The 16,091-nt window shown below is 42.8% G+C and overlaps 3 protein-coding genes across 3 annotated transcripts; 2 read left to right on the top strand and 1 right to left on the bottom strand.

The window, feature by feature from the left end:
* Window positions 1-2,131: 2,131 nt before the first annotated feature.
* Window positions 2,132-5,770, top strand: LOC306706773 (crystallin J1C-like). The gene is made up of 10 exons (XM_079173973.1): window positions 2,132-2,270; window positions 3,016-3,082; window positions 3,374-3,550; window positions 3,867-3,965; window positions 4,061-4,153; window positions 4,238-4,394; window positions 4,650-4,765; window positions 4,999-5,076; window positions 5,239-5,378; window positions 5,476-5,770. Exons 2-10 carry the CDS (start codon window positions 3,016-3,018, stop codon window positions 5,572-5,574), a joined length of 1,026 nt encoding a protein of 341 aa, XP_079030099.1. The 5' UTR covers window positions 2,132-2,270; the 3' UTR covers window positions 5,575-5,770.
* Window positions 5,771-6,610: 840 nt separating this feature from the next.
* Window positions 6,611-12,199, top strand: eif2b5 (eukaryotic translation initiation factor 2B, subunit 5 epsilon). The gene is made up of 16 exons (XM_079173715.1): window positions 6,611-6,777; window positions 7,017-7,141; window positions 7,229-7,414; window positions 7,514-7,691; window positions 7,777-7,857; window positions 7,936-8,013; window positions 8,110-8,422; window positions 8,549-8,694; window positions 9,508-9,652; window positions 9,740-9,841; window positions 9,933-10,034; window positions 10,640-10,730; window positions 10,820-10,943; window positions 11,038-11,163; window positions 11,291-11,401; window positions 11,926-12,199. The coding sequence occupies exons 1-16, from the start codon at window positions 6,619-6,621 to the stop codon at window positions 11,986-11,988; spliced, it is 2,130 nt and encodes a 709-aa protein (XP_079029841.1). The 5' UTR covers window positions 6,611-6,618; the 3' UTR covers window positions 11,989-12,199.
* Window positions 12,200-12,279: 80 nt separating this feature from the next.
* Window positions 12,280-14,523, bottom strand: mul3 (mitochondrial E3 ubiquitin protein ligase 3). Its single transcript, XM_079173716.1, has 5 exons — window positions 14,436-14,523; window positions 14,181-14,305; window positions 14,000-14,087; window positions 13,790-13,910; window positions 12,280-13,704 (listed from the first exon to the last, which is right to left on the bottom strand). Exons 2-5 carry the CDS (start codon window positions 14,295-14,297, stop codon window positions 13,212-13,214), a joined length of 819 nt encoding a protein of 272 aa, XP_079029842.1. The 5' UTR covers window positions 14,298-14,305; window positions 14,436-14,523; the 3' UTR covers window positions 12,280-13,211.
* Window positions 14,524-16,091: the final 1,568 nt, after the last annotated feature.

Here is a 16,091-nt window from a genome sequence, read left to right as displayed (position 1 = left end):
GTGCAAGAGGGGTTGGGCTAAGTTTGACATAGGTGCAAGTGTATGTCTACGTGGGGTGTAATCATGAAAGATGAGGTGGGGGCCACTTGGGTTCCTGGGGTGACAGCTTTCTGTGTATGTGTGTGTGTGTGTGTGTTTCAGACCTGCACAAGTGGGTGGAGTGAGGAGGTGAGGACCAACCTGCTCTCTTTCTCTCCTTATCCACTGAGAACAGGAGAAGACAGGGATGGAGGTGGAGGGAAATAGTTCAAAAGCAAGGAATAAAGAGATAAAGAAGGATGGAATGAGTGTACGTGTGTGTGTGTGTGTGTGTTTGTGTGTGTGTGTGTTAAGCTGCTTTGTGCCAACTGAAGAAATAAACATACAGTATGATGGATTTAGAGGTTGCGGCGGATATGAGATATCTTTTCCCATATTAAGTGTAGATGGAGGCTTGCATCCCAGCTAAAAATAATGGATGTGGGACAGAGAAGTACATATCAGGCAGGGGTGCTGGTGTCTAATTTGTTGCTGCTGGCACCGGCGCAGCGCTAGAATGTGCCGCTGGGTCACTCAGGGACATGGAGAGAGGAGAGGGCGGTGCACCTGCTGAGGATTCAGTGCATAGGTGTCACTTAGCCCTGACTCAAGAAGAAAGTGAAACGTAGAGTTTTACAGGAGGGGGGCATGTGGCCGTTTTTTGGGGGGGATTTTTTGGAGTCTGGTCCATCTGTACATACAGTATACACGAGTGTCCTGTGCATGTGTGCTTGAGATGATGTGACATTACTTTTCAGATTGAAAGGGAGGAGGTAATCTTTAAAAATAGAGACTACATGGTATCGTAAGACTCCCAAAACATATACACACACACACGTACACGACTCACCCATCTCTCCTGTATACAGGACATGCAGCCTGGAGTGTCAAAGCGGAAAGATTCTGTTAGAAGGGAGTCGGTGAGGGATGCACTGACTGTATGTGTGTGATGGTCATTGGTTATGTGTGGTGTCAGTGACTATGGAATATAAAACTATACTGCGGCTCACTGTGTTACTGTAAACATGTAACAAAATGACATGAGATAGAGGCTAAAATGAACAGGGGGGATAATTTACCCCTCATAACATCATCCTTATAAGCTTCCATGACCATTCTCTGGTCCTAAATCAGACACAATGGGTGAACTTATCAATAAATGAGAAAATATTTCCGCCAGTTTAGCATTATGTGACTTTAACAAAAAAAAATGTGTTGTATTCAGACAGCACAGTTTCATTCTCTGCTTTTGAATGTGCTCCAACCACCTACAGCATGTCATATTTGATTTTATAGCAAATTGCTTTTGCTCCACAAGCTGACATTTTCAATCATGTCCCACTTTTGGCCACATCCCAATCAGTGATGTCGCAGCAGGTGTTACAACTTTGATGATTGAAAACACCGGCTGTGAATCACTGATTGAGGTGATTTTAAGTGCAATGCAATTTTTTTGTCTTTTGTCCTTCACTGTGGATTTACCCTTTGATGTGCAGAGTACAGAGGCTCCAATAGGAACACATTACTGCTGTCATATTTTATAAACCTATGTACCTATATGGCAACCCACAGCATCTTGGCCCTCTTTAACCCAATATAATCTGGCAAAATCTTTCCTTCATTAGAGGTCATGTTTGGGGTGCTATAAAAATAACATCAATGTGTTTGCCATCATGAATCTACACACGTGTGCAAGGCCTACAGGTGGAGAGAGGGAGCAATCATTTCCGTTCACTTATTTCTGCTGCAGTTACCTCTACTGGTCAGTAGACGGCGCTACTTTGCATCTAATCTGTGACTAAAATCCTAATCCAGCTGCCCTGGGTCTCTGAGCCCTGTGTGATGTGACTATGACTATAAATGCTGCCAATTTAAGAAGGTTTAATGGACTGTTGAAAATGAAATACTGGATTTTGATACTTTACACACATGTGTAATCTATGCAATCCACCATATTACCACAACTTTGTCGTATTTAATATTGTCTTTAATGCATTTAACGCTACACTGAAGTGTTGAAAGCATAAGTGTCTTCCAGCTTCGACAGTATCCATAAAATGTTGGTCAGAGTGTGCCCAGAGGGGGGCGGGGTTATAGTCTTCCTCCCTCGTGGGCGGTGCTACAACCTTTCATAACATGTTTTAGGAACGCTGTTCATTGAACTTACTTCATCAATGAGTTACTTGTAAAAAGTGCGACCTGGCTGTCAGTATTAGTTTGCACGTATAGCGTTATATTACACGGAGTTTAAGGTAAGGCTTCTTAATGTCAGCCTATATGTATCTTAATGCCTCACGACTTTCAGTTAGCTCACGTTAGCTAGCAGTGCTGCTGCTACAAAATACAAAAGCATTGCAGAACTCTTTAGCAAAAGCACCTAAAATGTAGAGAGAATTAAAATACCTTTTTGACAGAAGAGTAAGACCGTCTGCATTAAAGTCAGACGGTACTGGCAGTAGTTAGCGTTACTTCACACGTAACTAATTTATTTAAACCATTCACGATCGCGTTAATATTCAAGCTCACACGCAGCCTCACAGATATCATAGAAAACAGAAGAGTAGAGTGCAGATCACTGACATATAATATGATCTCTATGGTGCAGATATACTTTAAAAGAGATTATTCTTTTGGTTAATCGATGCGCTTTAGTCTGTGATCTGTCATATACAAGTGAAAGATGCCTTGTACACAATGTCCTAGAGCTCAAGGTGACATAGTGCTGCAAATCTCTTCTTCAGTCCAAAACCCCAAAAACACTCAGTTTACAACGATGTGGATCAGAGATGAGCTGCAAAGCATCACATTAGAGAGTATTTAAGGTGGTTCTGCCTGAAAGGTGACCTAAACTATGATGATTATTGTGGCCAATTAACTGCCTGCTGAGCCGACTAATCAACAGTGTCAGCTGTAATTACAATAATAACCATATATATATTTATCAACAAATAATAACAATTCTCCTAAATTCCAACATTATTTTGCATGTTTTTGCAGATGGCTGCATCTCTGGCCAACAGAGCGATGGGAGCCATCGTAGGATCAGCAGTTGCAGATGCAGCAGGTAACAAGTCTGTCAAAGTGTATTGTGGTATTGTATCTTATGTAGTCAGTACAATGTCTAAAGGTAAAACAGGTTCCTTATCCTACTGTTTTAATATTCTACAAGTTTCTCCTTTTTTTTCACTTCCTTAACATCAGCAGGCACTTTTCTGTTGAGATGCTACCTTTTTTTCTTTAAAGACAATACATGTGGTTTTTTGCATGTTGTAGCGCCTTTTCTACACTCACCTAGTCGATTGACTTCAAGGAACTGACCAAAGTGAAGTGAACCCGCTGTCTCGTCCCCCTACAGCGCAGCCCCTCCACTGGGTGTATGACCTCCAGAAGCTGCAGGGGATTCTGGCTCAGCATCCAAACCCTGAGTTCTGCTCCGAGTCGGCCAACCCTTTCTACAGGAGGCAGACGGGCCAGCAGAGCTGCTACGGTGACCAGGCCTTTGTTCTGCTGGAGTCACTGTCTGAATGTGGGGGTAGGCTTGCTCCTTCATCTTATCGACCCGATAGGAAAATACAGCCTCGAAAGAACAGGTTCAATAAGTCAGCATCTCCCATCATTGTTGACGCTACAATTAGCCCCGTGTGTTCTGGACATGCAGCATACTCGTCCTCCCCACACCTGAATCATCCCAACGTAAGACCCTCAATGCAGAAAACAGTTAAATATTTATATCTACCAATATCTACCAATCTCACCCAATTTCAATATCCCAATCGGTTCTGCAGTTCTGACTTCACATGCGAGTTTCACGTTCGCCCTTGTCTAAGTTATGTAACCCATATGGCTAGGTCTAAATGTTGACGATCTGAAGCAGAGGACAGTGACGTTCTTTGGTCCTGGATCAGAGTACGACACGCCGGTCAACGATCCTTACAGAGAGAAAGGAGGTAGGAAAACTATCCCGCAGAAGAGGAGAAGTTTATTATGTTGTTGCAGAAGAATGAACTCAACTGATCATGTGTTTGTCCTCGTTTACAAAAAGGGCCAAGACCTCAGCTGCCCATCCAGGGACCATGGAGACAAGGGAGTTTAAAGGGCTTCCTGAAGAATGTGGATGCAGGCAAAGAGGAGACGGGTAGATCTGTAGTCATTTTATAACAATAACTAAAGACATAACGAAGGGAAACGGCTCTTAACTAATGGTTTGTGTTTTCCGCAGGCTGTGAGAACGACTGTCAGATTGATGGAATAGCCAAACTGGCTCCTGTAGTGGCTTTTTATGCAGGAAAGCCCGACATGCTGGAAAAAGTTGAGCAGGCCGTCCGTGTCACCCAGAACAATGATGCATGTGTGGCAGAGACTCTAGCAGCTGCAAGGTCAGTATGTTAGCCATATATACATCATATATCATACATGTTCGCTCTAACTTCACTATTTTTAACTTTAAAACTGCTCATTTCGGAATCTGGGATCTGAAACAAATATCAAATGACAAAAAATGAGTTGCATTAGAAAAGGACAAAAATGTACGTTATTACAGCTGACTAGGACTGTCAACGAATATTCTAAATTTGAATATATAGATATATATGTGTGTATTTAATGGATTGTACGTTGACTTGTTTCCCCAGGTTCCTGGAGCATTACATCCTGAATGGTCCGGATCCCAAAGCCTTGGACTCGGTGCTCGACCAGCTCAGTGACCCGAACAGAAAGCAGCCCCAGGATCTGGACAAAGCAGTCATTGGTATGTGAGGCCTGCAGCTCTGTTGCTTCACTACACCAAAGTCATGGGACAGAGTCATGTGATTTAAAGGGTTCACCCTTCCTCATGTTGTGCGAGTTAAATACACTGAATAGTTACTTAGTGAATGAAATGCAACAATGTATGTTTTATGTATCGTCACATTTTTACATGACGTGTTTATTGTATTTAATTTGAGTGACTGTGAGTGTACCCTCTTCTCTGATTGATTCCAGGGCACATTCACGAGGTGAAGAAGAATCTATCAAAGACTCCTCAGGAGCTAATCCCCACTGTGTTTCCAAACTCATGAGGTAACCGCATAAAGCTCGTTTGAACCTCTTTATTCAGAATTGGGAGTACTTACCGTGACCCAGGCAGCTATCATACATGTACTGTGCCAAATACTGAGACAACCAGTTACAATGGCTTCGCTTCATTCACATCATTCACATCTGGTGCTGATGTTGTTTCAGGTTTGCCCGGTGCGTTCCAAGCAGCGCTATATGGAGTCCTGACAGCCAAGCACTATGAGCAGGCTGTCAGAGACACCATGAGCTGTGGGGGATGCACCTGTAGCAGAGGGTCCTTCATTGGAGCCTGTGTTGGGGCCCAGGTATGACCGTGTGCTAATCTTACAGTCGTTCCATTTAATATTATACCAGCATTGTATTTTCGATGATTTATGAAATGTGCTATTTGAATTCTCCCAGATTGGATTTGAGGAAATTCCATCTTCCTGGACATCCAAAACCCTGCGCTATGACTCGGTGTTGGAGCATGCCAAGAAGATAACCAAACAACACCAGTAGTTGTTGTCTTTTTCAGTGTATTTTGCTTGAGGTGGCTGAGGACAAAATGAAAAACTGTTGAGCTTTCACAGAACAGTGAATGAAGGTTCTTGCCTAAACTGTTGGACGGCAGGAGCCAGATGTTTTTGTCTCTGATGAAGTTAAACATGTTGGTTCAGATGTTCAGTAGCTGAGTTCTTCTGCAATAAAGTCATTCTGAAAAATATCATGTTATAGAGAATCTTTTGTGCAAAGGTAGTCAACCAGTGATGGTAAAGCTCGTCATTATGAAGATAATAACATAGTAATAAAGCACTAACATGTTTTCATTCAAATATAATTCATATCATCAATCCCTGAGGGTCAGTATGACTGTGAGTAATGTACTGTGTGACTATCCTCTGCTGCCATGAAAGGTAAGAAGTATCTTTATACTTGCATTTTGAATTGGAGTTTTCAAATATGCCTCCATTAGATAGTACTCTTATGTGGGTACTGTAATTGAAAATATGTAGTACAATTTTGATGCAGTCAAACACCAGTCAAGAAAAGAAAAGATCTGCTTATCAGAGTATCAATGTACTTGAAATAATTGGATTACAGTTGTGATTATAGTTAGGAAGTTTCTCCCAAATATTGTTTCAGCTACTCAAGGATATATATTTACAAAATATTCTGACATGGCTTTTGAGTGAACCTTTTCCATGTTTTGTATAATTTGGTAGACAACACAATAGGTAAAAGGATTCTATCTGTAACGGTTGTTAATATATTTACAAATAATTATTATACAAATTTCAAACCCTTTTTAAAAATGAGTATATCATTTTTTCTATTCCTGTAAGGTAACAGCAATGATACCTTTTCGTTGGTAATAGCATTGTATAGTAATACCCCAGACAAAGTAAGTAGTTGGAATCCAAACAATGTAAACAAAGGCACTAGGAATCCTGCAACGTGCGAACACCAATTTCACTACAACCACGCAGAAGGATTGTCCCACCGCAGCCACCGTAGCTGTGTCTGACGACAGAGTTGGTTAGCACTGGCACTTGGGAGTCAAAAATGGCCGGTAGAGGAGGAAAACAGAGTCGTTCGGGCGCTGGCCTTTCGGGTAGAAAAGGTGCAGACGAGCAGGAGGAAGAGGAGCAGCTGCTGCAGGCTGTTTTAGTCGCTGACAGCTTCAACCGGAGGTTTTCCCCGGTGACCAAAGACCAGCCAAGGGTAGGCACCGAGCTAAGCTAACGGGAGCGCTAACGGTTGCTAACTAATGTCCATGCTGTAAACAGTGACAGTGCTGCACTGACACTGATGAAAACATTATAACAGAGCTAAACATGTCATTATCAAGCACTTATTTGAGCCGTTTGGTTGGTTTTGTTTAACAGTGCTTGGGGTCTTGTTTCCACCCTGACTCTGAACAGTTACAGTCATGACATCTGTCACGTTTTCAATGATGACAGGCTCTGCTGCCGCTGGGTAATGTCGCCATGATCGACTACACCTTGGAGTTCCTCACGTCCACTGGGGTGCAGGAGACGTTCGTCTTCTGCTGCTGGATGGCCAGTGAAATCAAGGAACACCTGCTGTAAGTTTTCACTAGTGCTGTGTGTTTATCATCATCTGGGCATATTGGCCTGAATGACAGATTGTGACTTGTCACTGTGTCTGACAGGAAGTCGAAGTGGTGCCGACCCACCTCTCATAACACCGTCCACATCATCACCTCGGAGCAGTACCGCTCCCTAGGGGACGTTTTAAGGGACGTTGATGCCAAGTCCCTTCTGCGATCGGACTTTGTGTTGGTCTACGGAGACGTGGTATCGAATATAGACATCGGTCCGGCACTGCACGAGCACAGGTAAGAGATAATAAGTCTGGAGAAATTACATTATTCGTAAAAATATATACGATCTATCTGTGCTGCTGTAATACTGCGTGTCGTTTTGCTTGCGCACAGGTATCGTCGAAAGATGGAGAAGAACATCTCAGTGATGACGATGATCTTCAAGGAATCGTCGCCTGGTCACAAGTCGCGCTGCGAGGAGGATGATGTCATTGTTGCTATGGACAGCAGGAGCCAGCGGATTTTACACTACCAGAAGACCCAAGGGCTGAAGAGGCTGCAGTTCCCCATGGTAGGAGGTCCACATCTCGGCACGTCTTTAACTTACTTGGGCTTTTGATTGGCGATTGACAGTCGCTCCCCGTTTTGTTTCGCAGAACATTTTCCACAGTGGGAGCGATGAGTTTGAAATCAGACACGACCTCCTGGACTGTCACATCAGTATCTGCTCCCCACAGGTTAGTTTCCAAACACAGGCAGGAGCTATTCAACTGACCATTAGTGATCGAGGTAACAAGTGTTTTCTCATCTTTCAGGTCGCTGAGCTCTTCACAGACAATTTTGACTACCAGACTAGGAACGACTTCGTCAGAGGGATGTTGGTCAATGAAGAGGTACGGCGCGGCCATAGTCATTTTAATGGAAATATTTGGATCATGCTATTCTACGAATGCCATTCAGTGCATTCATTTATTCTTTTTCCGATTTAGATTCTGGGCAACCAGATACACATGCACGTCACCAAGGATGGTTACGGTGTCCGAGTGACCAACCTCCTCATGTATGACTCGGTGTCGTCGGACCTCGTGCGGCGGTGGGTCTACCCGCTCACCCCCGAGGCCAACTTCATTGACCAGAAGGGACGAAGCTGCACGTATTCTCGCCACAACGTCTACCGGGGGTCCGGAGTCAGCCTGGGCCACGGCAGCCAGATGAAGGAGAACGTCCTCATCGGCTCCGACACTAGCATCGGCGCTAACTGTGACATTTATAACAGCGTCATTGGTAACAACTGCACCATAGGTGAGCTCCCCGACCGGCTGCATCCGAAACTAAAAGGGCTAATTTGTGTATGTGAAAGTAGGAGATTACATACAAGTATGTAATAAAAGTGTTAACAGTCTCTTTTCTTTCTTTTTAACGCAACAGGTGATGATGTAACCCTTGACCACGCCTACATCTGGAATAATGTTCACATTGCCAGCAAAGTGAAGATCAGCCAGTCTGTGGTCTGCGACAAGGCAGAGATCAAAGAAGGCGTGGAGCTGAATAAACAGTGTGTCCTGGCGTATAATGTAAGCAATGCATGTATTTTTATTATTTATTCTTCATTACAATTAGCTTGTATTTCAAATAAGTGAGTTTGCAAAGCTGCTGTTTGCGTTAAAGATGAACTGACATTTCAACTGATTGCATCACTTGCACGCCAGCCGACAATCCAACTGCCTTCATCTCTTACTTTTCAACTGACATTTTAACTTCTTTCATCTTGTATCTTTAGATGAAAGTTCAAAAGCTTTCAGTGACTCGCCTTAAATGAACAGTTCTACTGTTTTCAGCACTTTCACTTCAACTGAAACGTCAACTCATCGCAACGATTCACGTTTAAATTGACAACTGCTTCAGCTGTAACTTGGACAACATCATACAAGCAAATGATTGACATTTAAATACATTTCATCACTTTTTACATTTTGACCTTGTTTCAAAAGCTCATTCAGACATTGAAGCTGTTTCAAATGTTTCAACCGCTAACTCTCATTAGCCAGCACATACAACCCCTCTTCAAAAAGAAGAAGCTGGTCAATCAAATGTTGATGAGTTTGCAGAACTTCTTCCCATGTTGATGCTGCACTGGAGAACTTTGCATGTTGGCAAAAAGCTAAAATGGACAATGTATGTGGTAAAGGTCCTGTAACACTGTGTACTACACAGCCAAAACCTACTACACAGTGTGTAGTAGGTTTTGGCTGCAGATTTAAAAGTTGCTACTAAATCCTGCAGTTTATTTGGACAATGCATGTTTTTATTTTCATATATATAAATCCACCACTTTCCGTGAATCCATGACTATCTCATCACTTAATTTGCTGGGAACTGTTTTCAAGGTGGTGATTGGACCAAACTTTGCTCTCCCTGAGGGCACTGTGGTGTCCATGCACCATCCAGACGAGGAGGAAGAGGAGGATGATGACGAATTCCTGAGTGACGATGCCGCGGTTGGTCACAGCAAAGACAAAACCAAACTGAAAGGTGTGTATTGAGTGTGTACCGACGCGTGCGTGAATGATATAAAATGCTTAAGTGTTTGTGATAATGAGCGGCTGTCCTGTGCGCCAGTGTTTAACCCAGCAGAGGTTGGAGCCGAGGGCAAAGGCTACATCTGGAAGGCCAACAGTCTGGATGACACAGAGGATGAAGAGCTGCCGCAGTGTCTCTGGGGTAGGATAGCGTCCTAGTAAGAAAAAAACAAAATCCCATGATGCTATGGTCCGTGTCCCAGCAGCCTGGCTTTTGGTTCCTGTGCAAACAGGTCTGGTGTTGAATCCTGACCCCGAGAGTGAAAGTGAGGACAGCGAGCCCGATGATCCTGATGACCCCGTGATCCCCTCCCCCGAGATGGATGATGTCAAAGGTGAGAGTCGTAAATTTCACCTGTGTGTGGAGCCATGTGACTGCCCCCTACTGGCCCAAGAGGCAAAACCAGCGATCATCATCATCATACTCTGATCAATCTGATTACTCCCAGAACATTGATTGTGGGAATTAGGCGGTTTCAGACAGAATATCTGGAAATAGGATAATCACTTAACAGAATGAAATGTATTAATCACTTACAGGAACATTTTCCCCTGAAACAAGCATTTTGTGCTCACAGGAAAATGTCTGTAAAGCAGAACAAAAACACAAAAACTATTATACTCTTCATCCTTTGTAGCCTATTTTTGAGGTAATTTAGGAATATAATTCACACTTTTGTCTCAAATTGAATCCCATAATTCTAAGGTGCTGTAAATTCCTAGTAATCTCCAAGGAAGTGTCTTGCAAAGAACTGTGTTTTAGTACAAATTTGGAAATAACAAATCTGCAAAATAGGGTTACCATTTGTCACAATATGAAAGTCTCTCTGGGCTCTGAGTTTCTGTTTTTTCATGCGTGAGGACTTCAGCCTCTCTGTTGTGTGTTTGGGTTGAGACATCCTCCGCTCTGACTCTTCTTCGTTGGTCTGTCCATGTGTAGTCTTCCAGCTGGAGGTGCTCGGGACTCTGCAGAGAGGTTTGGAGGAAAACATCGGCTTTGACAATCTCATACTTGAGATCAACTCTCTCAAGTAAGGAAGGACTTAAAATTGCCCGCAGTTCTATTGACGCTTCTATTGTCGCTTTTGCACTTTCAGTTTGACACACTCTTTCTCTTCAGGTACGCCTACAACATCACCCTGAAAGAGGTGATGCAGATTTTAACCAGAGTGGTGCTGGAGTACCCTTTCCAGCAGCAGGGCCCCCAGCTTACCCCGTCACAATACGTTGCTCTGCTCCTACCGGTAAATACATCTTAACGTGTGTCGAGTGTCGGCACGATGGAGAGTAAAGATCCTCAATATTTAGTTTACACTTTTGTCTTTGTCCGTCTCGCAGTTACTGAAGAAGTGGGCGCCGGTGTTTAAGAACTATGTGAAGAGAGCACAGGACCATCTAGACTGTCTGTCTGCCTTTGAGGAACACTTCCTGGAGCAGGAGAGCCACTGGGCTGCTATGGTCAAGGTCAGGGTCCATCAGCACCACCGCTCAGTAATCTGCTGAGAAGAGTATTCTGCAGTTTGCTCTGCGTCCACCATGTACCTGGTGCTGAAGATGCTGTGGGTGTTTGTTTTTCCCTCCCCTCATCCAGGTCCTGATGAACATGTACCAGCTGGAGATCCTGGAGGAGGAGACGATACTGCGCTGGTTCTCGCAGGGAGCCACCACCGACAAGAGCAGGCAGCTCCGCAAGAACCAGGGGGTAGGTACAGGGTGAGCCGGGTCACACGGGACACTGTTATGACATCATTTCAGTTCTACAATAAAGGGTGGCGGTTTGGATGTGGTAAGATGGCGTGATATAAAGCATTAGAACATGATTTAAAACAATGTAGAGGAAGAAAATATTAATACAAACTATGTATGGGGGACCAAACCAGACTTTTAAAAGAAAGAAGGAAAAGATAAAGACATCATTCTCTTCGGTGGGTTTCTTTTTTGTAAATATTGAAATACCAAAGGGAATAACATTGTAACACTGTTGTAATTGAACAAGAGGAATATGTTCACTCACCTGACCGGTCTCGCAGTGTGTGTTGCTGTTTATTTGACTAAATAAGAGTCGCCTCCATCATTTTACATTTGAATAAATCGCATCACAACCCAATGTGCCTTTTTAGACATTTCCCAAATCATTTATCGTACCTATGAGCATTTTAGCGATTGCGATGGGAGTTGCAGAAGCTTTCTCACAACCCCGTCTCTGTCACGTTTATCTCCCAACAGCTACAGAAGTTCATCCAGTGGCTGGAGGAGGCTGAGGAGTCTTCAGAGGAGGAAGGGGAATAACGAGGAGCGCTTAAGAAAGGACAAAGTTTAAAACTGTTATTTGGATAAAGGGATTCAGGCAGTTGGATTCACCCTCCATGGCAGCTTTCTACCACTAATATCCACCAGGATCGTCTCTGTACAGTTCAAGCTGACATACATTTTATCACATAGTGCCACGTCATGTAAGGGCTGTGTGCTGTGATCGTCAACATCCAAATAAAGAAGAAAGACCCTCAGACTGCTTATAGATGTATCATCTGTCAACAACACAAACGGTCTCACTGAGTGTTAGAATAGTTAATACAATAGAACAGTTGCTTCAATGTTTTATTAAATGCAAACATCACTTAAAGATTGTGTACAAGCTGAACAGTGACTGCAAGTCATTAAACAGTCAAAACAATGATTTAAGAGGTAGAAGATATCTGCTAAATAGATTAAATCCCCTAAAAGCAGATTTTAATTCCATCTCATCTGGACATGATGACCGGAGACTGGCGGTGATCAAATATCAGGTCCACAGTTAAAATCTTGCAATCAATGCAAAAGATTGTGAAAATACATGATTGGTTAACTTGCACCACATAACTCCATAAACTTACTGATTTCACCTTTTAATTATATAAAAAAAATAGAATTTCACTACAAAAATACAATGTTCCCTTGATAAAGCAGCTCTGAATTCCAAATAAATCTAATTGTATCGCATGCTGCTTGTAATAATGATGGCCCAATGACTGCAGAACAAATAGGAGATAGCTTAGAGGACACATGGATGTGTTTTTGCTGCTGTGCACCATTAGACCAAGGATTTCATCTTGCATCATTAACCCCCCTATGACGTGGACTCTGTTCGGCCTAAAGACCTTCAAATTATTGTCTTCATCAGACTGAGCTGCCACACTGCCTGGTGTATAGAGAGCTTCAACAAGATGAAAACAATGTGGTTCATTAAGTACGGCGGGATAAAACACGTCATCAAAATATTTAAAATAATAATATATAAGAAAACTTTGGTTCTGTCTTCTCTCAAACAAGAATTGTTGTTGCTTTTGTCTTTTGTAAAATGTGTGTTTTGTTCATTTTTGTTGCGTTTTCTGAAATGTTTCTAATATGTTTCGCACAATATTTGACTAATTATCTTAGCGTCAGGACGGTTCTGTGGAATCCGAGATAAAAACACCCGAGGCAGTATTGGGACACCCCAAAAAAAAAGCCCTGCAGCGTCCACGTGCACAGGCCTACTTTGATCTGTCGTCCTGATTCCCCACGAGGCCGTACACAATTTTGGCTAGAACAGAAGCCCCCGTGATGCCCGTAACGGCGCTCAGCGTCTTCCACAAGCTGGCCGATCTCTCGTGCCTGTCCATGAAGCTCTTGTAGTCGGTGGGCTCCAGGATGTACTTGCGGCCGTCCTGCGGGGCCTGCAGCCTCATCACCTGACCCCCCTCCAGCACCACCTCGCCAAAGCCGGTCAGGGTGCTCCCCACCCGCAGCAGCTCCTCGCTCTCCTCCATCGCCCCCGGTTTCTCCCCGCAGAAGCCCTGCAGCACCACGTTCACCAAGCCCTCCTCAGCAGGTCTTACATTGTAATACACCCTGTCCAGGTAGCACCCAGAGGCCTCCAGAGGGTTCTGAACCTTCACATACAAGTCAGTCATGTAGGCGCCAGGGCTGACCAGACTGAAAGGCACCGAGTTGTTGGTTTCTTTTCTGTTCTTTGTACGAGAATTCCTGGAAAGATAATCAAACTATTATTAAACAGGCTAGTAGATTGACGAGGAGACTCTTTAGGTTTTACTCTGTAGATTAAAAGCACCATGTCTTGGTGAGGGAGTTCCAGTATTTCCAGTGCTCCTCCACTGCGATCTTCTGAATCACACCAAAGCATCGTGGGACAAACTGGCTGGCCAGAGGCTCCCCGTCTGCCCGCACCAGACCTCAAAACAGAAGGAAACAGGAACATATCTCTGACTGATCCCATTCAAAACTGCATTCACTGAAATGTTAGTTCTAGACACGGTTGTACCTTCTACTGCAACGTACTGAAGTCGCTTGTGTGGAGATGCTCTCAGCACTCTGACCAAATGTTGATCTGGCTTGAAAACGGGTATTTCCTGAAAATGGAAAAAAAGTGTTTATAAATTATTACAAGACCAGAGCTGTGGCAATACTTAAGCATGACACAAACAATGATGTAGGCTACTTGCCTTCAGCTTTTCCACTTCTTTTTTCTTCTCTTGGTACAAATGATAGAAGAGGCCAGAGAAGGCAAAGCTGGAGCCGACACCAATCACAACCAGCGGGTTTATGGGAATGTCAGCCATATGTGTATCTGCAACAGGAAGAAGCACCATTTATTATGGTCAACACAAGTCACAGTAAGCTACAGTACAAACAGTTATCAGGGTGGAAGTTACGCCGTGTGTTTGTGAAGAATAATCAGATAAAGGAATAAAACGCACCTGTTTAACAAGCAGCTAAACACTTTAACACACCTGCAGTTTGGTCACATTAATGGAAACCAAAAGCTTACGTTGGTTTCATTTCCTTGTTTGCCCACGTTGCGTCATGTTTAATCAGCCAATAGGAAATCAGCAGCATATACCTTTATTAATGACCACCAGGTGGCAGCGTACATCAGTGGGTGACGCACGTATCACTTTCTTGCACACTTAGAATGTACACTGTTTAGTTTAATATTTAGTAATGCAATGTGTTAGGATACGTGAACTATCTATTGTCCCACACTCACTTTAAACCAGTGGTGGAAGATGTTTTATTATCATTATACTATACTATTACAGGTAAAAGCCCATAATTCAAAATTGCACTTGAATAAAAGTACTGTTAGGTGCAAGTATTGACAACTAATGTAATTAGAAGTACAAGAGTGAAAGTACACATAGCACCATTAACTATATAAAATGTCATTCTTACTGTGGTTGGAAGATGTGATACTAATTTCTACAACTTCATATATTTTGGGTAGTTTAATTTGTATCCATCCATCACATATTAAAAACTCAATCTGAAAGGTAACTATAGCTCTGAAATGTTTGGTAATTGTCTGTGTATTTGAAGTATAAAGTAGTGTAGAATACCTAAAGATTTTATTCAAGTATACTATGTGGATTAATGCAATTTGTAGGACAAGAACAACTAGTGGTCACTAGGTGATTAGCCTATTGTCAAAGCAGTTCATTCACTCAAGTACTCCACTTTTTAAGATAGTACTATACTTAAGTATTTCCATGTTTTGTTACTTCATAGCCTACCTCTACTTCACTGCATTTCAGAGGGAAATATTGTACTCTTTACTCCACCCAGATATATTTGAAGCACACAGTGAGTTCGTTTGCTGATTAAAGGCTCTTCAAACAGGTGTTTTGAATTTTGGCTGATTAGACCTCCAGTCAGGTGGGTGTTGGGCGGAGCGACGCTGGAAGTTACTTGACGTCAGCGAACTCTCAACACTAGTGACGGGTGCAAGTGCACAGTCCTGACAGGAGGTCTAATTAGGCAACAAGTGAGAACACCTGTGTGGGTGGACTATGGCTGTGCAGGTACTCTTAAGATTTTACATACAAAGTATATGATCACTTTATGAAATATTATGCATTATTATTGATTAAACTATAACAGCAAAAGTTAGAAAGTGCGCCATTTTGACCGGCATTAAAACGCAGCTTGTTTTTTGCACAAATCAATAATAGATTACATTAACACTGAGAGGGTCAACTCTGCATATTAAATATGTTTTACTCTTCATACTTTAAGTACATTCACTGAACTAGAATTTTGAATGCAGTACATTGACTTGTTATGGTATCACCTTTGCCTTGACTGTAATATCCAGTTTTATACGGTTGGTTCACTTCTACCGTCATACTGATTAATGTTGACAATCTGAATGATGTAGTCATGAACGGGATGATTTGCAGGCTGAGTCATTTATGGAGACTGTAACAGACTGCATGTGTATGAGGTGTGAGCGGGAGGATTTTCCACTCTCAGGTTGTTTTATTGTGACTTTTAGCTGCCTGAAGATATCATCCCATCCAGTGTTTCACAAGATGCGGGAAAAGTTACAGATAATGTACAATAGTTTGGTACAGCAG

The sequence above is a fragment of the Pholis gunnellus genome (assembly GCF_910591455.1).
Source record: "Pholis gunnellus genome assembly, chromosome: 14".
Taxonomy (NCBI): Eukaryota; Metazoa; Chordata; class Actinopteri; order Perciformes; family Pholidae; genus Pholis; species Pholis gunnellus.
This window is presented reverse-complemented; position numbering and strand designations above follow the sequence as displayed.

Excerpts from the sequence above, each read along its gene's own strand:
- eif2b5 (XM_079173715.1), top strand. The coding sequence starts at position 6,619 with ATGGCCGGTAGAGGAGGAAAACAGAGTCGTTCGGGCGCTGGCCTTTCG. Across the intron at positions 8,014-8,109 it reads GGATGTTGGTCAATGAAGAG|ATTCTGGGCAACCAGATACA; the intron begins GTACGGCGCGGC and ends TTTCCGATTTAG. Across the intron at positions 11,402-11,925 it reads AGCTCCGCAAGAACCAGGGG|CTACAGAAGTTCATCCAGTG; the intron begins GTAGGTACAGGG and ends ATCTCCCAACAG.
- mul3 (XM_079173716.1), bottom strand. The coding sequence starts at position 14,297 with ATGGCTGACATTCCCATAAACCCGCTGGTTGTGATTGGTGTCGGCTCC. Across the intron at positions 14,088-14,180 it reads AAGAAGTGGAAAAGCTGAAG|GAAATACCCGTTTTCAAGCC; the intron begins GCAAGTAGCCTA and ends TTCCATTTTCAG. Across the intron at positions 13,911-13,999 it reads TCAGTACGTTGCAGTAGAAG|GTCTGGTGCGGGCAGACGGG; the intron begins GTACAACCGTGT and ends TTCTGTTTTGAG.